At 47.5% G+C, this 20571-nt stretch overlaps 2 protein-coding genes across 3 annotated transcripts in view; one reads left to right on the top strand and one right to left on the bottom strand.

The window, feature by feature from the left end:
- Nucleotides 1–1121: 1121 nt before the first annotated feature.
- Nucleotides 1122–13667, top strand: LOC142373883 (rac GTPase-activating protein 1). Its single transcript, XM_075457346.1, has 16 exons — nt 1122–1263; nt 1717–1919; nt 3581–3720; nt 3865–3937; nt 4021–4074; nt 4330–4428; nt 4730–4898; nt 8022–8152; nt 8235–8399; nt 10335–10430; nt 11548–11746; nt 11829–11931; nt 12019–12151; nt 12314–12425; nt 12639–12744; nt 13081–13667. The coding sequence occupies exons 1-16, from the start codon at nt 1173–1175 to the stop codon at nt 13124–13126; spliced, it is 1920 nt and encodes a 639-aa protein (XP_075313461.1). The 5' UTR covers nt 1122–1172; the 3' UTR covers nt 13127–13667.
- Nucleotides 13668–16351: 2684 nt separating this feature from the next.
- The window catches only part of dpysl4 (dihydropyrimidinase like 4), a 29816-nt gene continuing 25596 nt past the window's right edge, over nt 16352–20571 (bottom strand). For both annotated transcript variants that reach the window (XM_075456875.1, XM_075456876.1), the window contains exons 9-16: nt 19759–19915; nt 19475–19616; nt 18276–18360; nt 18062–18147; nt 17791–17970; nt 17313–17478; nt 17074–17199; nt 16352–16991 (exon numbers count right to left, since the gene is read on the bottom strand). In XM_075456875.1, the coding sequence (XP_075312990.1) occupies nt 17108–17199; nt 17313–17478; nt 17791–17970; nt 18062–18147; nt 18276–18360; nt 19475–19616; nt 19759–19915 (908 nt within the window). In that variant the 3' untranslated portion in view covers nt 16352–16991; nt 17074–17107. The remainder of the gene's footprint in view (nt 16992–17073; nt 17200–17312; nt 17479–17790; nt 17971–18061; nt 18148–18275; nt 18361–19474; nt 19617–19758; nt 19916–20571) is intronic.

The following is a 20571-nucleotide window of genomic DNA, read 5'->3' as shown; positions in this document are numbered from 1 at the left end:
ACGGGCCCAGGACCAGGACCAGGACCAGGACCAGGACCAGGACCAGGACCAGGGAACGGGCCCAGGACCAGGACCAGGACCAGGACCAGGACCAGGACCAGAACCAGGACCAGAACCAGGGAACGGGCCCAGGACCAGGACCAGGACCAGGGAACGGGCCCAGAGCTTCAGAACATCTGAACTGATGAATAACAGCTGATTTCTTTTACTCTGTGACGTCAGAGCTGAGCTCAGGAGGATGAAGAGGAGGATGAAGATGCTTTGGTCTGGATGTTTGAACGCTTCGTCCTGAGGAGACGCCGGCGTGTTCTCACCATCTGAGTCCGTCTGTAACTCAGAGGCTCAGCGCCGATCTGATGACGTCACGCTGTGTGTTCATTGGCCGAATGTGACATCACTACTCTGTCTTTCATCCCGCCAGAAGCTCCGTCTGTTTTTGTTGTTTGTTTACTTTGTGAATCTCCAAAAATATTCCCAAACAAATGAAAAAAAGAGGTGAAATCTGGTTTGAAAACTGTTTCCATTCAGAATCTGTTGGAGGTGGAATAATGTTTATTCATTTATTTATCTAATAACCGGTTTGACTTCTTATTTTTTGTTGTTTTGGAAAAGAACATTTTGATTGAATTAAAAAAAGAGAAAAAAAGCTTATTCTAAAACAACTAAACTTCACAATGAATGTTACAGCAGAACTAACTAACCAACTAACTAACTAACTAACTAACTAACTAACTAACTAACTAACTAACTAACTAACTAACTAACTAACTATCTGAAAGAAGACAAAAACTAATTTATATCTTATACTCCAGCTCTCTCTCAGGGAATCTAAATAAGATGGAGCTGATTTATCTCAAACTCAGTCAGCAATAACTCCCAACAGGTAATTGTGAAACTGGTTTTGTGTATCACACAATACAACTTCAAAGTATGATGACGTAAACAGATGGCGACGTCATCCACCGGAGCGTCACGTGCTCCCAGCCGCTGGGGAGGACCTCTGATTGGCGGAATGTTGATGACTGATGGAGAGCAGCTGATCCGAACTCTTCAGGTCTGAGGCAGAAGTTTGAGAAGTTCTGCTGGTGGTTCAGGCGGATCAGAACTGGCAGAACCGGGAGAACCGGCAGGTGTGGAGCCGCAGGTGCAGCAGCCGCAGCCGCGGGGGGAGGATGGAGGAGACCCGGCTCATGGTGGAGGAGCTGCGGACTCTGTGTCTGCAGAGGATCAGCATGGAGGAAACCGCCATGAACACTGAGCTGGGTATTTTACTCAACTGTAAAATCCTTTTGATCCATAATTTCTGACAAAGGTTGATACACTTGAACTCAGGAACATCCTGACTGTTCACTCACTCAGTATCGAGCTCATTCACTGTATCATTTTGCAGAAATTCAGCTTCAAAGGTCATTATTTTGAAGGGAAAAAGGCATTATTTGCATTACATCAGCCAGGAACTGATTCCATATCAAACACTAACTGCAGTTTAATTCTTTTGATTCTCCTAAAATAATTTAGTTCTACTTCTGAAGAATGCGAAATTCAAAGTCATGACAGAAACTTTGACTGATTGACTCGCTTAGGGAATTTTTTTTATAGTAAATGTAAATCTTTAAAATGAGTAGTTTACCCTTTATTCATGTATTCATTTAATATTTATGTATTTATTAATATATATATATATATAAATATGATGAGCATCGGATCGTGTTTCAGAGTTTGCCAAAGTGGTGAAGAACTTTGAGGTCTCGCGGAAGACGTGGCTGCGCGCGGAGCTGGAGCTGAAGCGCTTCAAGGAGCTGCTGGTGAAGTCTGATGTGGCCAAAGCTGCTCTGGAGGTCAAACTCAAGCACGCGCGCAACCAGCTGGACGTGGAGATGAAGAAGCGCTACAAGATGGAGGCGGATTACCAGTACCTGGTGAGCAGAAAGTAGATCCCTGCGGCAGTGGGGGCTCCTGACATTGTTTTTTAGGTAGTGCAATTTCCCCCCGTTATGTCCATAAGTACCATAAAAGTCCACAGGACTGAGGTATACTTGTCTTGGTAGCGAGACCATTTCCCTAACTTGTTTGTGCCTATAAATTCAGATATCAATTTTAGGCAATATCTCTTTTGTCCACCAGATGGCAACACTGAACTAGTTAAAAGTGTCAAACTTGGGAAGTTACATTGTGAAACCTTCAAAGCAAAACATTTGCCAGTTAATAATTTACCAATCAGTTAATATTACACCTTAACCATTATTTATTTATTTTCCTCATATTGTTCCAGGATTCTATGAAATAAGTAAACACATAAGCTCTTAATGATAAGATTCATTCTAAAGAATGTAATTAAAATGACAGCATATAAATCCAAGTCAAGTGTTTATTGAAGTTTTGGAAAATATGACTTAGAAAAGCATAACCAGTTGTCAAACATGGTTAAGTGCAGCTTACTTATGTGAGATTTCGCTCTTTTTTTTAAATATAATACTGCACCATTAACAATGAATGTGTCATTATACATTCTGCTATTATTGTCAACATTATATAAAATATTTAAATCATTACAAGTCAATGACTGAGCACAAAAGGTTAAGTTATTTAGCTACATCAAATACTACATTAGGCTTCATGGCCAGTGGGAATGAACTATATGCATTGGAGCCAGCAGCACCTTATCATTATCATCATCTTATCACCATTCTTATTTCATTCATTCTGTCCTAAAAAACTGGATATGTGCTTAATTCACAGGAATTGAGAGAACTTGAGGCTACTGAAATGTCACAATCGACCCAGGGATTGAGCCCTAGCGTAGCAGACAGTTTACCACAAGACCAAAGGGGAGACTCAATTACACTACCGTGTTGTTGCACTCCACACTCGCCATCTTCTTCGTAGAATGTTCATGGTCCCTAACCTCACAGCATCTGGCTGGTTAACCTCACAGCATCTGGCTGGTTAACCTCAGAGCATCTGGCTGGTTAACCTCACAGCATCTGGCTGGTTAACCTCACAGCATCTGGCTGGTTAACCTCACAGCATCTGGCTGGTTAACCTCAGAGCATCTGGCTGGTTAACCTCACAGCATCTGGCTGGTTAACCTCACAGCATCTGGCTGGTTAACCTCAGAGCATCTGGCTGGTTAACCTCAGAGCATCTGGCTGGTTAACCTCACAGCATCTGGCTGGTTAACCTCACAGCATCTGGCTGGTTAACCTCACAGCATCTGACTGGTTAACCTCACAGCTGGCTCGCAGCTGGCTCACAGCTGGCTCGCAGCTGGCTCACAGCTGGCTCGCAGCTCTCTCACAGCTGGTTCGCAGCTCTCTCGCAGCTGGTTCGCAGCTCTCTCGCAGCTGGCTCACAGCTGGTTCGCAGCTGGTTCGCAGCTGGTTCGCAGCTCTTTCGCAGCTGGTTCGCAGCTCTCTCGCAGCTGGCTCACAGCTGGCTCGCAGCTGGTTCGCAGCTGGCTCGCAGCTCTCTCGCAGCTGGTTCGCAGCTCTCTCGCAGCTGGCTCGCAGCTGGCTCGCAGCTGGTTCGCAGCTGGCTCACAGCTGGTTCGCAGCTGGCTCACAGCTCTTTCTGCTTCCAGAAGCGGCAGATGCAGCTCATGTGCGACATCCTGGTCCACGACAGTAAATCCAGCGCCTGCCTGAACGAGGAGCAGAAATCTCTGTTGGCCAACTTCGAACACCGAGGAGCCAACGTGACCCTGCACAGAAGCAGCAAACGGTGAGACTCCGCCCACTCAGGGTGAGACTCCGCCCACTCAGGGTGAGACTCCGCCCACTCAGGGTGAGACTCCGCCCACTCAGGGTGAGTTGTTGGACCGAAGATGAAAGTTTAACTAACTGTATCCTGCCTCCGTCTCCTCAGGCTGTCGGTCATCGACGAGTCGTCCTTCCTGTCGCACTCCGACATCAGCTACGACCGCACGGATGAGGAAGTGGTACGAGCCGCCCGCCGCTGCACGCCGCTGCACGCCGCTCTGAAGCAGCCTGACGTCTTCACAGTCTCTGAATGTCGTTGCAGGACTTGGACTCCACTGTGATCAAACCTCTGAGGTCCCGAGCCAGAGAGAGGAGGGTGAGTCGTTCCCTGTTCTAACTGCAGCTCAGAGGCCTGAAATGAGTTCTGAGCAGGTCAGACTAAAGTCCTGCTTTGTTTCCTCTTTCCCATTAAATGTCATCTGAAGGCATCTCAATGATACTAACCAATTCAAGCCAATTAGAATCCAATTCATGAATGTTAACCTTGACGTCACGGGGCTCCGTTTCTTTGCTGTTCTGATTCTCTGACATCTCGTCCGTGTAACCCTAACCCTATCTCTGCTCGTTGCAGCGCTCCTCGATGCTGCCGGCTCTCGGCGCTCCGGTCGGGAAGAGAAGCCGAAGTGGGAACGTTTCTGCGGAGCTGCTGGAGAGAAAAACTGTAGAAAAGGTGAACAAAAACTGACATGTTCCAATAAATATTCTGTGGTCTCAGAAATGGCTGAAATGAGATCTTAAGGTGAGTAACATTAATGTTTGTTCACCTGCCTGAACCAGTAGATTCATAGACTTTACAGGAACAAAGACTTCAGAATTACTTTGAACCTTTATTTCTGTCGGCTAAAAACAACCGAACACTTCTGTTAGTCAGAAGTGTTCGGTTGTTTAGCTTCTTTAGATCTAGAGAAGCAGAAACTCCCATCCGGCTGAGGGAAACTCGGCTCTCTGAGTCTAAACTCTGTCCCACTCAGGAAGTGGAGACCATCGTGAAGGCGTCGGTGACGACTCCGGACACCGGCAGCCAGATCCACATGGTGCTGGGGATCACTCAGGAGAGCCCCGACCCCTCCGACCCCCGGGTTAGGGTCACACCGGGCCGGACCATGACCCAGGAGTGTGCCGTTACAGTGGGGGGAGCAGGTGAGTCCTCAGGGTCACCTCCCCCACCCAAACTCTGTAACCTCCCCCATCCAAACTCTGTAACCTCCTCCACCCAAACTCTGTAACCTCCCCCACCCAAACTCTGTAACCTCCTCCACCCAAACTCTGTAACCTCCTCCACCCAAACTCTGTAACCTCCCCCATCCAAACTCTGTAACCTCCCCCACCCAAACTCTGTAACCTCCTCCACCCAAACTCTGTAACCTCCCCCATCCAAACTCTGTAACCTCCTCCATCCAAACTCTGTAACCTCCCCCAATCCAAACTCTGTAACCTCCTCCACCCAAACTCTGTAACCTCCCCCATCCAAACTCTGTAACCTCCTCCACCCAAACTCTGTAACCTCCCCCAATCCAAACTCTGTAACCTCCCCCATCCAAACTCTGTAACCTCCTCCATCCAAACTCTGTAACCTCCCCCAATCCAAACTCTGTAACCTCCCCCATCCAAACTCTGTAACCTCCTCCATCCAAACTCTGTAACCTCCCCCAATCCAAACTCTGTAACCTCCCCCATCCAAACTCTGTAACCTCCTCCACCCAAACTCTGTAACCTCCCCCATCCAAACTCTGTAACCTCCTCCACCCAAACTCTGTAACCTCCCCCATCCAAACTCTGTAACCTCCTCCATCCAAACTCTGTAACCTCCCCCATCCAAACTCTGTAACCTCCCCCAATCCAAACTCTGTAACCTCCCCCATCCAAACTCTGTAACCTCCCCAATCCAAACTCTGTAACCTCCCCCATCCAAACTCTGTAACCTCCCCCATCCAAACTCTGTAACCTCCCCCATCCAAACTCTGTAACCTCCCCCAATCCAAACTCTGTAACCTCCCCCATCCAAACTCTGTAACCTCCTCCATCCAAACTCTGTAACCTCCCCCATCCAAACTCTGTAACCTCCTCCACCCAAACTCTGTAACCTCCCCCATCCAAACTCTGTAACCTCCCCCCATCCAAACTCTGTAACCTCCCCCATCCAAACTCTGTAACCTCCTCCATCCAAACTCTGTAACCTCCTCCACCCAAACTCTGAGCTTCTGTTGCGCACTTTAAGTCCTGTTGGTCTTTATTAATAGCCGCATTCGGACTGTTGGAACCTTCTGCAGTTCCGATAACCTTTTAATCCACGGGGCCGTTTTCTCCCGCATTCGCACATACAGCAACTAGGGGCCACGGCCCTCAGTTCCTGGAACCATTTCAGCTCCTTCTCCTCAGCTGGGTCTGTTCTGGTTTCCATAGAAACACATCTGACGGAGGTGTTTGGTGGTCGGTAGCTCCGCCCCTTGCCATGTTGTCAGGCTGAAATGTTTCCTCATACGACACGGACACAACCTGCGCGTGTTTAATAAGTTAAACCTCCACGTGGTCTCCTTTGTCTGCGGCGCTCTCCTTCCTTCATGAAACCAAGAAGTATGGCCTGCGCTCCATCCTTCGTCTCCTGACTCTCTCTGTGAGCTCTTCCAGCCTCCATGTTAGACGCCCCATGTGATCGTCCATGATTAATATCACCATCATGCAGACCATGAACACGGTGGCCTCCCCGCTCTCCATGTTAGCTTCTTGGTGGTGTTTTCTTCTTCTCTCCTTACTTTTACCGGGTTTTGTTTGTTGTTGAATGTGGCACTAAAAGGCTAAAGTAACATGTCACTGACGCAGACGGCTGCGCCGCATCAGTCCCTATCAGGTCCGACTCATGTGGGAATGCAGACTGAAACAGTTCCGCTGGGGAAGGGCAGCTATTAGAGCTGCTCTGTCCGAAAGCGGCTGTCACTGATGTTCAAAACATACAACTTCATGATTGATTTGGTTCGAAAAGAATTTAAAGAAACGATCAAACTTGAGTTTTATTCAAAGGAAACCTGTAGACGCCTTAAATTCACCACCTCGAAGAAGCATTTCGGATGAGAGGTGAAACGACTTTTAAAACCAAAAAGAAGCCGTTCAACGAACCTCATTCAGCCATGAGGACAACCTGAGCGTTGCTCTGTTCGGTGCTGTTGTCGGTCCTTTAGCTTTGCTCTGCTCTTGGTTGTGTTGGTCCTTTAGCTTGTGTTCCCAGACCAAACATCTGTCTTGTGTTCTCGGAGCAAACATCTGCCTTCTTTTCCCAGACCAAACATCTGCCTTCTTTTCCCAGACCAAACATCTGCCTCGTGTTCCCAGACCAAACATCTGCCTCGTGTTCCCAGACCAAACATCTGCCTCGTGTTCCCAGACCAAACATCTGCCTCGTGTTCCCAGACCAAACATCTGCCTCGTGTTCCCAGACCAAACATCTGCCTCGTGTTCCCAGACCAAACATCTGCCTCGTGTTCCCAGACCAAACATCTGCCTCGTGTTCCCAGACCAAACATCTGCCTTCTTTTCCCAGACCAAACATCTGCCTTCTTTTCCCAGACCAAACATCTGCCTCGTGTTCCCAGACCAAACATCTGCCTCGTGTTCCCAGACCAAACATCTGCCTCGTGTTCCCAGACCAAACATCTGCCTCGTGTTCCCAGACCAAACATCTGCCTCGTGTTCCCAGACCAAACATCTGCCTCGTGTTCCCAGACCAAACATCTGCCTCGTGTTCCCAGACCAAACATCTGCCTCGTGTTCCCAGACCAAACATCTGCCTCGTGTTCCCAGACCAAACATCTGCCTCGTGTTCCCAGACCAAACATCTGCCTCGTGTTCCCAGACCAAACATCTGCCTCGTGTTCCCAGACCAAACATCTGCCTTCTTTTCCCAGACCAAACATCTGCCTTCTTTTCCCAGACCAAACATCTGCCTCGTGTTCCCAGACCAAACATCTGCCTCGTGTTCCCAGACCAAACATCTGCCTCGTGTTCCCAGACCAAACATCTGCCTCGTGTTCCCAGACCAAACATCTGCCTCGTGTTCCCAGACCAAACATCTGCCTCGTGTTCCCAGACCAAACATCTGCCTCGTGTTCCCAGACCAAACATCTGCCTCGTGTTCCCAGACCAAACATCTGCCTCGTGTTCCCAGACCAAACATCTGCCTCGTGTTCCCAGACCAAACATCTGCCTCGTGTTCCCAGACCAAACATCTGCCTTCTTTTCCCAGACCAATCATCTGCCTTGTGTTCCCAGACCAAACATCTGTGTGGTTTCCCAGCGAGGACACCGTGGTTGTGCCTGAAGCCGAAGCTCCGCCGGAGGACCGAACCGTTTACAGCAACGGAGCTCAGAGAATTCTCAAACACGTGTTTCTGTCTAAAACGGTACAAACTCAGCGTTTCACAGTCGGACTCCACGCTGAGCTTCGCCTGCACTTTAACACGGGAACACGTCGCCTCTTTCCAGGTGATCCGGCCGGAGACCTGCACGCCGTGCGGGAAGAGGATCCGCTTCGGGAAGATGGCCGTAAAGTGTAGGAACTGCCGCGTGGCTGCTCATCCAGAGTGCGAACAGAAGCTGACAAACGGCTGCTCGGCTTCCAACTCCAGGACAGGAAGTACAGCTCAGAAGGTACCTGTGTGTATGTTTGCTGTCGGTCTCCTGGAACAGTGATCGCCTGGAAGTCAGTACTCAGGGAACAGCAGCTCTGCAGCTTACACCTGCTGCTGGTTCTGGAAACAACCGTCAGAGAGGATTTGATTTTTGAGTTGGTAAAACTCAGAAGATGCAGCTAAAACAGGCTCAGAACATTGGGCCTCATGCAACAACCATCCGTACGCACAGATTTGTTCTGAAGTCGTGCGTACGAGTGATTTAAGAGAACATTCACCAATCTTTTCGTATTTTACGTTTTCTTTCAAGTACGAACATAATTTACGAGTGATCCAGAGCTGTCGTAGGAGTTTCATAAAATAGTCCGCTGTTATTCCAATCAAGTTTGCTTGTCTAATGGATTGTATATTCAATTACTTTGAAGCAAACATAAATAAATAAATACATTATACCCCATAATTATGCTGACATTATTCTGTTTGACTTAAATTATGCACTAATTGAAGGTTAATCTGACTCTGAATATAACAACATCAATGGGAAGCGTAACCAGCGGCTGACTTGCTGCTTTTGGATGCCTTAGTGCGTCAGGCTCCTGGAAGAGAGCGTGTGTACCGAGACAGATCGGGGGTGTCCCAGTCCTCTGTGAGTCGTGCGCTCCCCTTGGTCATCAAAACTCATCAGTTTACTATACTCGTGCACGTGCATACGCACGGGTGGCATTCATCATTTACGCAGGTCGTTTACACACTTTTTCCCAAGTTAAGAGCGTTTGTTGAATCTGAGGTGGCGTGTTCGTACGAGACCTTACGAAAAAAGTGAGAGAAATTTAGAATAAAAATACGAACATTTTCTTGCATGAGGCCCATTGTTGTAGATCTGGTTCACGTGAATTCAACAATCGAATCCTCCATCTGAAGTTGTAGAACTTTTAGGTATTTTTCCAGTTTTATGCTTTCACACATTTACTAAAATGACTGCTTTAGATTTAGTCAAATGGGCTCATTTTCATCCAGACTCTGGCAGATTTATGGCATATAGAATATTTAACAAATTACAAGCATATTAGCATTGATTAGTGATTTAAAAAAAAAAAAAAAAAGTCTTTGTCATCATCCACTTGGGAAGCTTGGACATCCATACGAGTGAATAGTTTGATTTGATTCAACACATTTAATTAAGTTAATGTAAATTAAATTGGAATAACTTGACAGTTAAGACCACATGGCTGACTAAAGCAGGGGTCTACAACAGGCCGCTCATCCAGTTTAGCTTTGATTTCCAAAAGAAATCTACCTTTCTTTGCTTTTTCTGCTGAGGGTTAGAGTCTTCGTCTGTTCAGAGATCCGCTTCTGAAGAATTCTAATGGTCTGAAAGAACCAAATGTTTACCAGATTTGAACACTGGTGTAAAATCTGCGGGTTTTCTAAACGCTGAGAAGCTCTTCCGTAACCGACAAAAAGTAAAAACATCTGTCACTTTCCAGCCAAAATGGATGAAACTGTTCTGATTCAGCCTCAGCCAGTGAAGCTTGTTGTTGTCGTGGCGTTGTTTACATTGTGTAATCCTTCTGACTGCCACAGGGGGAGACAAAGTGATGCATTTTAGCTTTTGACTGTGGCTGCGGGGCTTTGCTTGTTCTCTCCGGGTACTCCGGGTTCCTCCCACCACCCAAAAACATGCATGTTGCAGGTTAATTGGTGACTCTAAATTGTCCCTAGGATGGTTGTGTCTGTCTCTGTGGCCTGTGATGGACTGGCGACCTGAACAGGGTGAACCTTACCAATGACAGCAGGAATAGGGTTAATTGGCTTAATTCTGGTCTTTGTAACCCTGCACACATTTTGGCACACTTACGAAAGAACAAACCCCAGAAGAGCTCTATATATATATATAAAAAAAATCCACCGTCCTGTACGGAACCAGACCCGCTCTAACCCTGCTCCTCCTCAGGACTCCTTGGAGAGTTTTGCTCCCCTGACGTACCCCAGAGTTCCTCAGCTGATCGTGGATTGTGCCGCAGAAATCGAGAGGAGGGGTCTGCAGGAGGTGAGCTGGGAACGGATCAGGTCTCTGGTCTGGTTTACTCCTGGTACCACATGTGGATTACCTTCCTGGGGGCCTTTTATTGGCCCTCACATGAATGAAACATTTCCCACTGTGAACAGTCTGTGAGTAATGATTGATGTGAGTGTGCAATAATATACTGACGGTACAGAGAACTGAGACTGTCTGGTCTTTACTAAGAACATTGAAAACCACTTTATGATAAATGAGCTCAGGTTTTAAAACTGGATTCCAAGCTTCTCTACGAGACCAGTTTGGATGGAATTTGGAGAACCAAACAAAGTTTTTCTTGCTTATCTAGCCTTGCTGGTTTTGGGTTGTCGGGTAAATCTGAGGACCAAACAGTCTCACTGGGACCCTTCAGAGGAACTGGTCTGAGTCCAGTTTCTGAGATCCGGCTTGGAACTCGCTGTGGCCTCGATCTGACTCAGTAAACGTGGCAGGGCCGTTTCTAGCTTTGTGGGGGCCCTAAGCAAGATGCGGGGCTAGTTTGTCAAACTACAATGAAGAGATTCCTAACACTTTACTAGCCTGGGAATTCCCATGCTGCTTTGCGCGCGATTTCATTCACACTGCAAAGGCAGCCCTTATTTTTGCCTGAGTTAGGGAACCAATTACAGAACGGGGGGGGGGGGGCAGCAAGACGATGACGACGTCTATGCGCGACACCGAAGCTTGTAGAGTGTTAATCCAACATGGCAGCGGACACAACGTTACCGTTCGATGCAGCCCTAGAAAGTGTTTTAAGTAGCTTAGAACGCAAGTTTACTTTTAAAAAAGAGCAACGTTTGGCGTTGAAAGATTTCATTGCCTTCTTCCTCGTCGAATTTCTGTGGCTCTACATACGTCTTCTGGTATAAGTGATACAATTGGCTATGAAACCACGCCTCAAATACGAGAAAATGCACACCTAGTTCCCAGACCACCATTTCATCGAGATGTGGACGCGTCAGCCAGGCTAACACTTTACATGGTACACTAAGATTTATCACACTTTATGAGCAAAACGGTCTACAGTTCAAATTAAACATCTTAAAGGGGAAGTTCGGTTTTTTAAACCTGGACCTTATTTCTGGTATTTATTTCTCTCTGTCCACAGAGGGGTCTGTACCGAGTTCCTGGCGGCGAGCGCCCGGTGAAGGAGCTCAGAGAGCGCTTCCTCCAGGGGAAGTCGGCTCTGATGCTCGGTAAGGTCCAGGACATCCATGTGGTCTGCGGAGTGTTGAAGGACTTCCTGAGGCGACTGAAAGAGCCTCTGATCACCTTCAGGCTTCACCGGACCTTCATGGAGGCTTCAGGTACTAAATCTGCCCTGGACCAGGTCCCGGCTCGGTTAGAAAGCTGCTTCAGTCTCTAAACCCCGAGCTGTCTGTGTTCCAGAGCTGGCTGAAGACAAAGGCTCCGCCGTCCTTCATCGAGCCGTCGCTGAGCTGCCGAAGGCCAACAGGGACACGCTGGCGTTCCTCATGCTTCACCTGCATAAGTACGATGCTTTCAGCTGCTTTCAGTCCGACAGCTGGACCTTCTTCAGCTCTGAGATGTAACTCTGAGGGTTCCTCTTTGCTTTCAGGGTGATGAGGAGTCCGCAGTGCCAGATGGACCAGAACAACTTGGCCCGGGTGTTTGGACCAACCATCGTAGGTCATGGGATGCCTGAGCCGTCTCCAACAACCATCTTGAGAGACACCAGCACTCAGCCAAAGGTCCGTCTCACATCCAGCCCACAGTATGAGGGTTCTGACCGGGTTCTGATCTACTGACCGGGTTCTGACAGGATTCTGGTCTACTGACCGGGTTCTGGTCTACTGACAGGGTTCTGGTTGAGCTCAGATGAATAAATCAGGGGTTCTGTGTTCTGTTCTCAGGTTATCTGCCGCCTGTTGTCCATCCCTCAAGACTACTGGAGACGAGTCCTCAGCGTCCGGACGGACCAGATCCCGCCTGCATCCTCCAGGATGAGCCAGGACGAAGGCCAAGGTGGGTTTATGTTGGCCGGTCTGATGGACCAACTGATGTGGGGCGTCACATGGAGGTCTGGTTCACTGGTCCGGTTCACTGGTCTGTTCACCGGTCCGGTTCACTGGTCCTGTTCACTGGTCCGGTTCACTGGTCTGTTCACCGGTCCGGTTCACTGGTCCTGTTCACTGGTCCGGTTCACCGGTCTGGTTCACTGGTCTGGACTCTTTTCAGGTCGCCTGTTTAAGCCGCTGACGTCTCCGGAGTTGAACGGCCATAAAACTCCCAGTGCCGGGTCGGTGCGAGGCAGGATCGGGACCCTGAATGCCATCACCAGCATGTAAGACCACAACACACCGGGTCCAACCCAAAGTCCACCAACACAAACCGGATCCAACCCAAAGTCCACCAACTCTGGGGGAACTCTGGCTCAGGATGAGCCCGTCTTTAACCCTAATCCCTGATGGGGGACATTTTTGTCCACTTGGGGTGAACTTTCTCCTCTAATTTCACACTGTAGATAGTGATACTCATCATATTTATTTTCATGCCATGGCTCCTTTAACTTTGGTAATATAACAATTGTTTTTTTTTCTGATTTGAATGAGTTCTTTAGGGACCTGGAACAGATCTGTGTGGTACTCCACATTGAACTCTGGTTATTTTCTGTCCTCAGGGGTCTCCTGGAGCCGGGGGGGAGGTTCTTCACGTCCCCCACCTGACCTCCAGCAGTCCTGTGTGCGGGTAACCCAAACCCAGCAAAGACCTGAAACATCACAGTTTCATCTAATCTTTGGTTTTCAATGTGTTGAACTGGAGATGAGACGCTTCACACCAACGGGTTTGTGGCTGGTTTCATCTGCAGACTTTAAAATGTTCTGCTTCTGAATGGGCTCCCGTACAGAATGAGGGGCAGATTAAACCTGGTTCACTCTCTGAGGCAGATGTAGATACCCCCTCCTCACTAAGCAGGTTCCTAGTTTCATGTTGGACATACTCGAGTTGTATTTACACCCTGTTGCCATTTATTTGTTTATTGGGTTTTTGGTCGATATGTTGATCCACTATAGATGGATTCTATTTTGTTGGTTGTGGCCATAGTTTTATATATTTGGGAGGAATCTATGCATGTTGTAAACTATATTAAAAAAAATAAATAAATGAAATAAAATTGGAGTCCTGGGTTTAGTTTCTTTGGGTTGTTACCTCAGTGGACGCAGCCATTCTGCATTCCCTAAGGTTTCATCCCATGGATAAACCTTCCAGTCGGCAAGATTATTATTGAATTCAAATCTAAAAACAACAGATTAAACATGTTGGACCTTACACCTGCTTCTGTTTGAATTGGTCATCTTTTCTTTACACAGAAACCTGCTGAAACCCTCAGCTCTGCTTCCATTTTATCTATAAAACAGGTTTGAGACGGAGACGTTTTTCTCTTCACTTTATTCATGCAGCTCTCATCACAGGGAAACAACAACATGTACAGACTCTAAGACAGAAGCACAATCAGTCCAGCCAGCATGTTGGAGCCCAAGCTGACCAGCTGCTGCACAGATGGGACCCTCATACATTCAGGATGTTTCTGTCCTTCAGCTGGTTTCATGGTAACGGCTGAACTCCAACATGGCTGCCGTGGGCTGCAGGGACCCTTCACTGTGAGGACTGCTAACACTGATGCTATCTGTGGGCTGTATATGAAATGGCTGTGGCCACCATGACATCACAGATGGTGTTATTAAATGGTCAGGATCGTGTTTGGAGAAGAGGGCGGAGCCTCATTAACCCGTCACTGAGGGAAACTCTCACCCTAATTCAGATAAAACACGTCTGTTACCTGCAGGTAGAACCAGATCTGATGTTAATGTGGGACTTTCAGCCTGTTTGAGGGGTTAAATGGTCTCCAAACACAGAGGTCAGAAGAAGTAAATATAACCAGCAGAGTATTGGGAAATGTAAAAGTTATCATGCATCCAGTGGCCAGCAGTGGTACTGCACTTTAAGGCCCTTTCTGGTGGCCACGCCCATTTTTAATACGCCGTTCATGATGCTAACACTGATGCTAACACAGCCAAGATACAAAAAAAGTGTAAAAAATACAGAATGAGAATTAATTCCTTAACAATCAATGTATCGTTAAAAATCAGCTGACTGGTCCGGGGGCGGGGCTGTCGCTGTGACATCACCGGCTGAAGTCCCTGAACAGTCAGAGTCATGTGGCTTTAACAGCGCTGCTACTTCTGGCCACTGTTGTAATAATTAGCACCAAACAGAGTCGGAGGGAAAAGAATGAAAGTATTTACATGTTCCAGCTGGAAACATCTGGAAACAGCTGGGACAGAGACTGAAGGACTAAAGGAAACATGAAGTATTATTATTATTATCATTAAGATTTAGCTCTAGCTGAACTGCTTTAACTGGATTCAGTTGTAGCTGCAGAGTATTTGTCGTCAGGTTGTGATGGCTTCATCCTAAAGGTGATCCAGCTGAGGGACCGCCTCCTAAAGGTGATCCAGCTCCAGGACCGCCTCCTAAAGGTGATCCAGCTGAGGGACCGCCTCCTAAAGGTGATCCAGCTGAGGGACCGCCTCCTAAAGGTGATCCAGCTCCAGGACCGCCTCCTAAAGGTGATCCAGCTGAGGGACCGCCTCCTAAAGGTGATCCAGCTCCAGGACCGCCTCCTAAAGGTGATCCAGCTGAGAGACCGCCTCCTAAAGGTGATCCAGCTGAGGGACCGCCTCCTAAAGGTGATCCAGCTCCAGGACCGCCTCCTAAAGGTGATCCAGCTGAGGGACCGCCTCCTAAAGGTGATCCAGCTCCAGGACCGCCTCCTAAAGGTGATCCAGCTGAGAGACCGCCTCCTAAAGGTGATCCAGCTGAGGGACCGCCTCCTAAAGGTGATCCAGCTCCAGGACCGCCTCCTAAAGGTGATCCAGCTGAGGGACCGCCTCCTAAAGGTGATCCAGCTGAGGGACCGCCTCCTAAAGGTGATCCAGCTCCAGGACCGCCTCCTAAAGGTAATCCAGCTGAGGGACCGCCTCCTAAAGGTGATCCAGCTGAGGGACCGCCTCCTAAAGGTGATCCAGCTGAGAGACCGCCTCCTAAAGGTGATCCAGCTGAGGGACCGCCTTCTAAAGGTGATCCAGCTGAGGGACCGCCTCCTAAAGGTGATCCAGCTGAGAGACCGCCTCCTAAAGGTGATCCAGCTGAGGGACCGCCTTCTAAAGGTGATCCAGCTGAGAGACCGCCTCCTAAAGGTGATCCAGCTGAGGGACCGCCTTCTAAAGGTGATCCAGCTGAGGGATCGCCTCCTAAAGGTGATCCAGCTGAGGGACCGCCTTCTAAAGGTGATCCAGCTGAGGGATCGCCTCCTAAAGGTGATCCAGCTCCAGGACCGCCTCCTTAAGGTGATCCAGCTGAGGGACCGCCTCCTAAAGGTGATCCAGCTGAGGGACCGCCTCCTAAAGGTGATCCAGCTGAGAGACCGCCTCCTAAAGGTGATCCAGCTCCAGGACCGCCTCCTAAAGGTGATCCAGCTCCAGGACCGCCTCCTAAAGGTGATCCAGCTCCAGGACCGCCTCCTAAAGGTGATCCAGCTGAGAGACCGCCTCCTAAAGGTGATCCAGCTGAGAGACCGCCTCCTAAAGGTGATCCAGCTGAGAGACCGCCTCCTTAAGGTGATCCAGCTGAGGGACCGCCTCCTAAAGGTGATCCAGCTGAGGGACCGCCTCCTAAAGGTGATCCAGCTGAGAGACCGCCTCCTAAAGGTGATCCAGCTCCAGGACCGCCTCCTAAAGGTGATCCAGCTCCAGGACCGCCTCCTAAAGGTGATCCAGCTCCAGGACCGCCTCCTAAAGGTGATCCAGCTGAGAGACCGCCTCCTAAAGGTGATCCAGCTGAGAGACCGCCTCCTAAAGGTGATCCAGCTGAGGGACCGCCTCCTAAAGTTGATCCAGCTGAGGGACCGCCTCCTAAAGGTGATCCAGCTGAGGGACCGCCTCCTAAAGGTGATCCAGCTGAGGGACCGCCTTCTAAAGGTGATCCAGCTGAGGGATCGGGTTCCTCTCAGAAACACTTCAGGACAGACTGATGTTCTGCAGAAAGTTCAGAAACTTGTTTGTATCATTCTCTGAACTGTAGATGATGTTTCTTGTTTTCTACAACATAAATATGACAAAATAACTAGTTTACGTTCTTTATAACCAGTTTCAATAGGTGGTTTAGGATTTACTATTAGTTGAAGGATTGAACTGCAACTCATTGGGTTCACTTTGTGTTTTAGTTGTAGGGTTCAGGGTTTGTGGGTTCAGGGACCAGTAACCAGGTTAATCACCTTGCTGTGTTGTTTTACTAGTTAAAGTACTACTGCTTTAAAATGTAGCACTCCTTTGTAGAGGTTGGGGTTTAATACTTGCAGGGTTTGTATCTAGCTGTTGAATTACGGGTTCAGCAGCAGGGGAAGTGTATTTGTTTCGGGAGGGAGAACTTCTCAAAGGTTGGAGGTTCAGCCGTATTTTCAGTTCCATGTTGGTTATGTTGAAGGTTTGCTTGGCCTCATCTTAGTACTTCAGTTGGAGAATTAAGTAGCTGTAGGATAAACAAAGTCATATTAGTGGTAGTTGATGATTTTAGGACCTAGTACTATCTGTAAAGTAGGATTTGGATGTACCCTGGAGTACTTTAATGGATTAACTTGTAGAGGTTTAAGATAATGATGTAATGTTGGATCGTCCTCCAGGGGGCGCCACAATCTTCTGAGCAGAGCGGCGAGGAATGTGGTCGTCAACCTGAGTCCCTGAACAGAAGAAGAAGAGTTTAACATCTCCTCAGCATTTCTTTTCCCACCTGTTTACCCAGAATGCACCTCACACAGGCCGTAGCTACATCAGTAAACTGCAGACTCCGTACCTGCCAGGGTGAACCCTGATTGGTGGAGGTTTCTGGGGCCTGTCTGGCTCTTAGGGCAGGAGGGGCCCCTGGTGGTTGGGGTGGGGGGGAAAGATTTAGTCATGCTGATGACATCATGAACTGGACCGTCGTAGTTTCCTCTGGGGACGCCGCGAGCCTCAGCCATCTGCCCCGCATAGACAAAACAGATCAGCTGATCAGGTTACGGATCAATAAGTCAGTGGGCCAGATGTTAACTGGTTATAGATTAACTGATTATATCAGATTAACTGGTTATCTCAGATTAACTGGTTATAGATTAACTGATTATATCAGATTAACGGGTTATGTCAGATTAACTGGTTATATCAGATTAACTGGTTATGTCAGATTAACTGGTTATCACAGATTAACTGGTTATAGATTAACTGGTTATATATCAGATTAACTGGTTATGTCAGATTAACTGGTTATATCTCAGATTAACTGGTTATCTCACCTTGCTGCGGGCTCTGATCCTCTTGTAGACGGTGTCGGGGAACGCCTTTCTGGGGATGAAGCGCCCTGAACTTTCCGTCTCGTTGAGGTTTCCGTCCTCCAGAACGACCCGACCGCTGCTGATGACCACAGATGGAACTCCTCGAAACTCTAAACCTTCAAAGATGTTCACCTCCAGGGTCTGTGGGGAAGGGTGTGATGGTTTGTTTCTGATGATAAATTCACATGGCTGACAGATGATGTCAGTGATTGATGAGCGGACATCTTGTTACCAGGTGGTGAGTCTTGGCAGAAACAGTTTGCGTCTCCTTCGGGTTCCAGATCACGATGTCAGCATCCGATCCTACAGCGATGCGTCCTGAAGGCACACGTCATTCTGCTCAGATTATTGATCCTTTCACACATCTGAGCACAGCTTTAATGCGTGTTAAAGATGTTTGTGGGAGCAGGGGTATCATCCTGTAGGTTTACACGTGAGACAGATACCTTTGCGTGGGTAAATATTGAAGAGTTTGGCAGCATTGGTGCTCGTTACTGCCACAAACTCGTTCTCATCCATTTTCCCTGTCGACTGCAGACGCAAACGGAAAGAATAAGAAAACAAACCCAACTGGGCAGATCACTTTCAATTTCTACTGGAAAAACACACACATACAGCAGCTTTAGAAGTATCTTTAGAACCTGATTTGTATTTAGACGGCTTCTGCCCAGTTGATCTCTCTGAGCTAACAACAGCAATAGTCTCTTCTAAACCATCAACTTGTGTTTTAGACCCAATCCCAACCAGACTGTTCAAGGAGGTTTTCCCATTAATCAATACTTCCATATTGGATTTGATCAATCTGTCTTTGTTGACAGGATATGTACCTCAGCCTTTTAAGGTTGCTGTAATTAAACCTTTACCTAAAAAACCTACTCTTGATTCAGAAGTGTTGGCTCATTATAGACCTATATCCAATCTCCCTTTTATGTCTAAAGTTCTTGAAAAAATAGTTGCAGCTCAGCTTTGTGATCATTTCCACAGAAATAATCTGTTTGAAGAGTTTCAGTCAGGATTCAGAGTGCATCATAGCACAGAAACTGCACTGCTGAAAGTTACCAATGATCTCCTCTTAGCCTCTGATAGCGGACTTGTGTCTGTGCTTGTCCTGTTGGATCTCAGTGCTGCATTTGATACGGTCGATCACAGTATCTTATTACACAGACTTGAACATGTTATTGGGATTAAAGGAACTGCATTAGGCTGGTTTAAGTCATATTTATCTGATAGATTTCAGTTTGTTCTTGTAAATGAAGAATCTTCCTCACACACCAGAGTAAGTCATGGAGTTCCCCAGGGTTCTGTGCTTGGACCGATTCTTTTCACTTTATACATGCTTCTATTAGGTAACATTATTAGACAGCATGGCCGCCCTTCTTGGTTCTGGTTCTGATGGAGGTTTCTTCCTGTTAAAGGGAGTTTTTCTTTCCACAGAAAGAAACCCTGTTCACGCTCAGATTGGATCAGAGAGAAGTTTCAGTGCAATCTTAGGTCGGCTACATTTTTAATTGTCTCTGTATGAATTGGACTTGATTGACTTAAATTGAACTTTGTCTTTTAGGCACCTTGACATTTGTTGTGATTTGGCACTTTATAAATGAAACTGAAATGAATGTGTTGAATCAGGGAGCTGACAGCATCTCACCACAGCTCGGTCCCAGACCACCGACATCCTCTCCTCGATGCCGTTGGTTCCCTCTGGGATCAGAGTGAAGTCGTCTTTACCAACAGCTTTCTGAGCTGTGGAGAAGCTGGCCTGAGCGCTGGAAGTCACGTGCAGGTCTCCACTGGGAACAGAAACACCTGTGAGATTCAGCTGTGAGAAACACCTGTGAGATTCAGCTGTGAGATTCAGCTGTGAGATTCAGCTGTGAGATTCAGCTGCCACACCTGGGCGGGGAGGCGGGGAGGTGGGGGGGTGATACTAACCATGCTAACAGAGAGGTCAGGTACTGTGGAGTGGAAGGGTCGGGACTGAGGGGTGGGCTCATGACCAAGGCAGCCGCTGTGGCCCAGTCTTTGGACCAATAGTGAGAGCCGTCAGTTGCCAGACTGGCTGTGATTGGTTCCCCGTATACAACTATACCTGGAGACACAGAGAGGAATGGTTCAGCCTGTGATGACCACCTGAAGCAGAGTATTTTCCTAACTCCAGTCCCTGGTAGCTGGAAAGCCGGATGAAGGGCCACAACTGTTCCTATGACCAATACAGCACAATCTGTGCACATCTCTGCACATCTGTGCACATCTCTGTACATTCACAAACATAAAATTATGGATTTGCCGATTATTTATATTTTTTATTATTATTCATTTTTTATTATGTTAATTTTTATATTATATTCTTATCTTATCTTAACAGGGGAATGACATGGGGCTGCAGCCCACCACCTGTTGTTATGGGTGGCAGACTGGAAGATATTTACCCCACAAACTGATGTCTGTGGCAGGGAAGGCGCTCGGTTTCTACATTGTTACCGAACCAGGTCTGGACCTTATTCTGTTAGTAAGAAACGTGGAGGAACACCAGCAGCTTCATCCCAGACTGACCATACAGTTTGTTAATGCTGTCAGTTTCCAAAATATAATAATCATGATAACAAAAAATATAAATATCTGAACTTTAGAAACAAGTATATTCCCCAAAGTTAAGTGACACCATGTAAATACGTTCCTTTTTTGACGTTCACCAACTAACGATAAACTGAATCTATTCTTCATAAATTTTACTGAATTCAAACC

The sequence above is a fragment of the Odontesthes bonariensis genome, chromosome 23 (assembly GCF_027942865.1).
Source record: "Odontesthes bonariensis isolate fOdoBon6 chromosome 23, fOdoBon6.hap1, whole genome shotgun sequence".
NCBI classification, from domain to species: domain Eukaryota; kingdom Metazoa; phylum Chordata; class Actinopteri; order Atheriniformes; family Atherinopsidae; genus Odontesthes; species Odontesthes bonariensis.
The sequence above is the reverse complement of the archived record's forward strand: the minus strand, read 5'-3'. Positions and strand labels throughout refer to the sequence as shown.

Bases quoted from the DNA above. Each gene is read 5' to 3' on its own strand.
- LOC142373883 (XM_075457346.1), top strand. From the start codon at position 1,173: ATGGAGGAGACCCGGCTCATGGTGGAGGAGCTGCGGACTCTGTGTCTG. The intron at 1,920-3,580 runs GTGAGCAGAAAG...TTCTGCTTCCAG, and splicing joins AGGCGGATTACCAGTACCTG to AAGCGGCAGATGCAGCTCAT. The intron at 8,153-8,234 runs GTACAAACTCAG...GCCTCTTTCCAG, and splicing joins ACGTGTTTCTGTCTAAAACG to GTGATCCGGCCGGAGACCTG.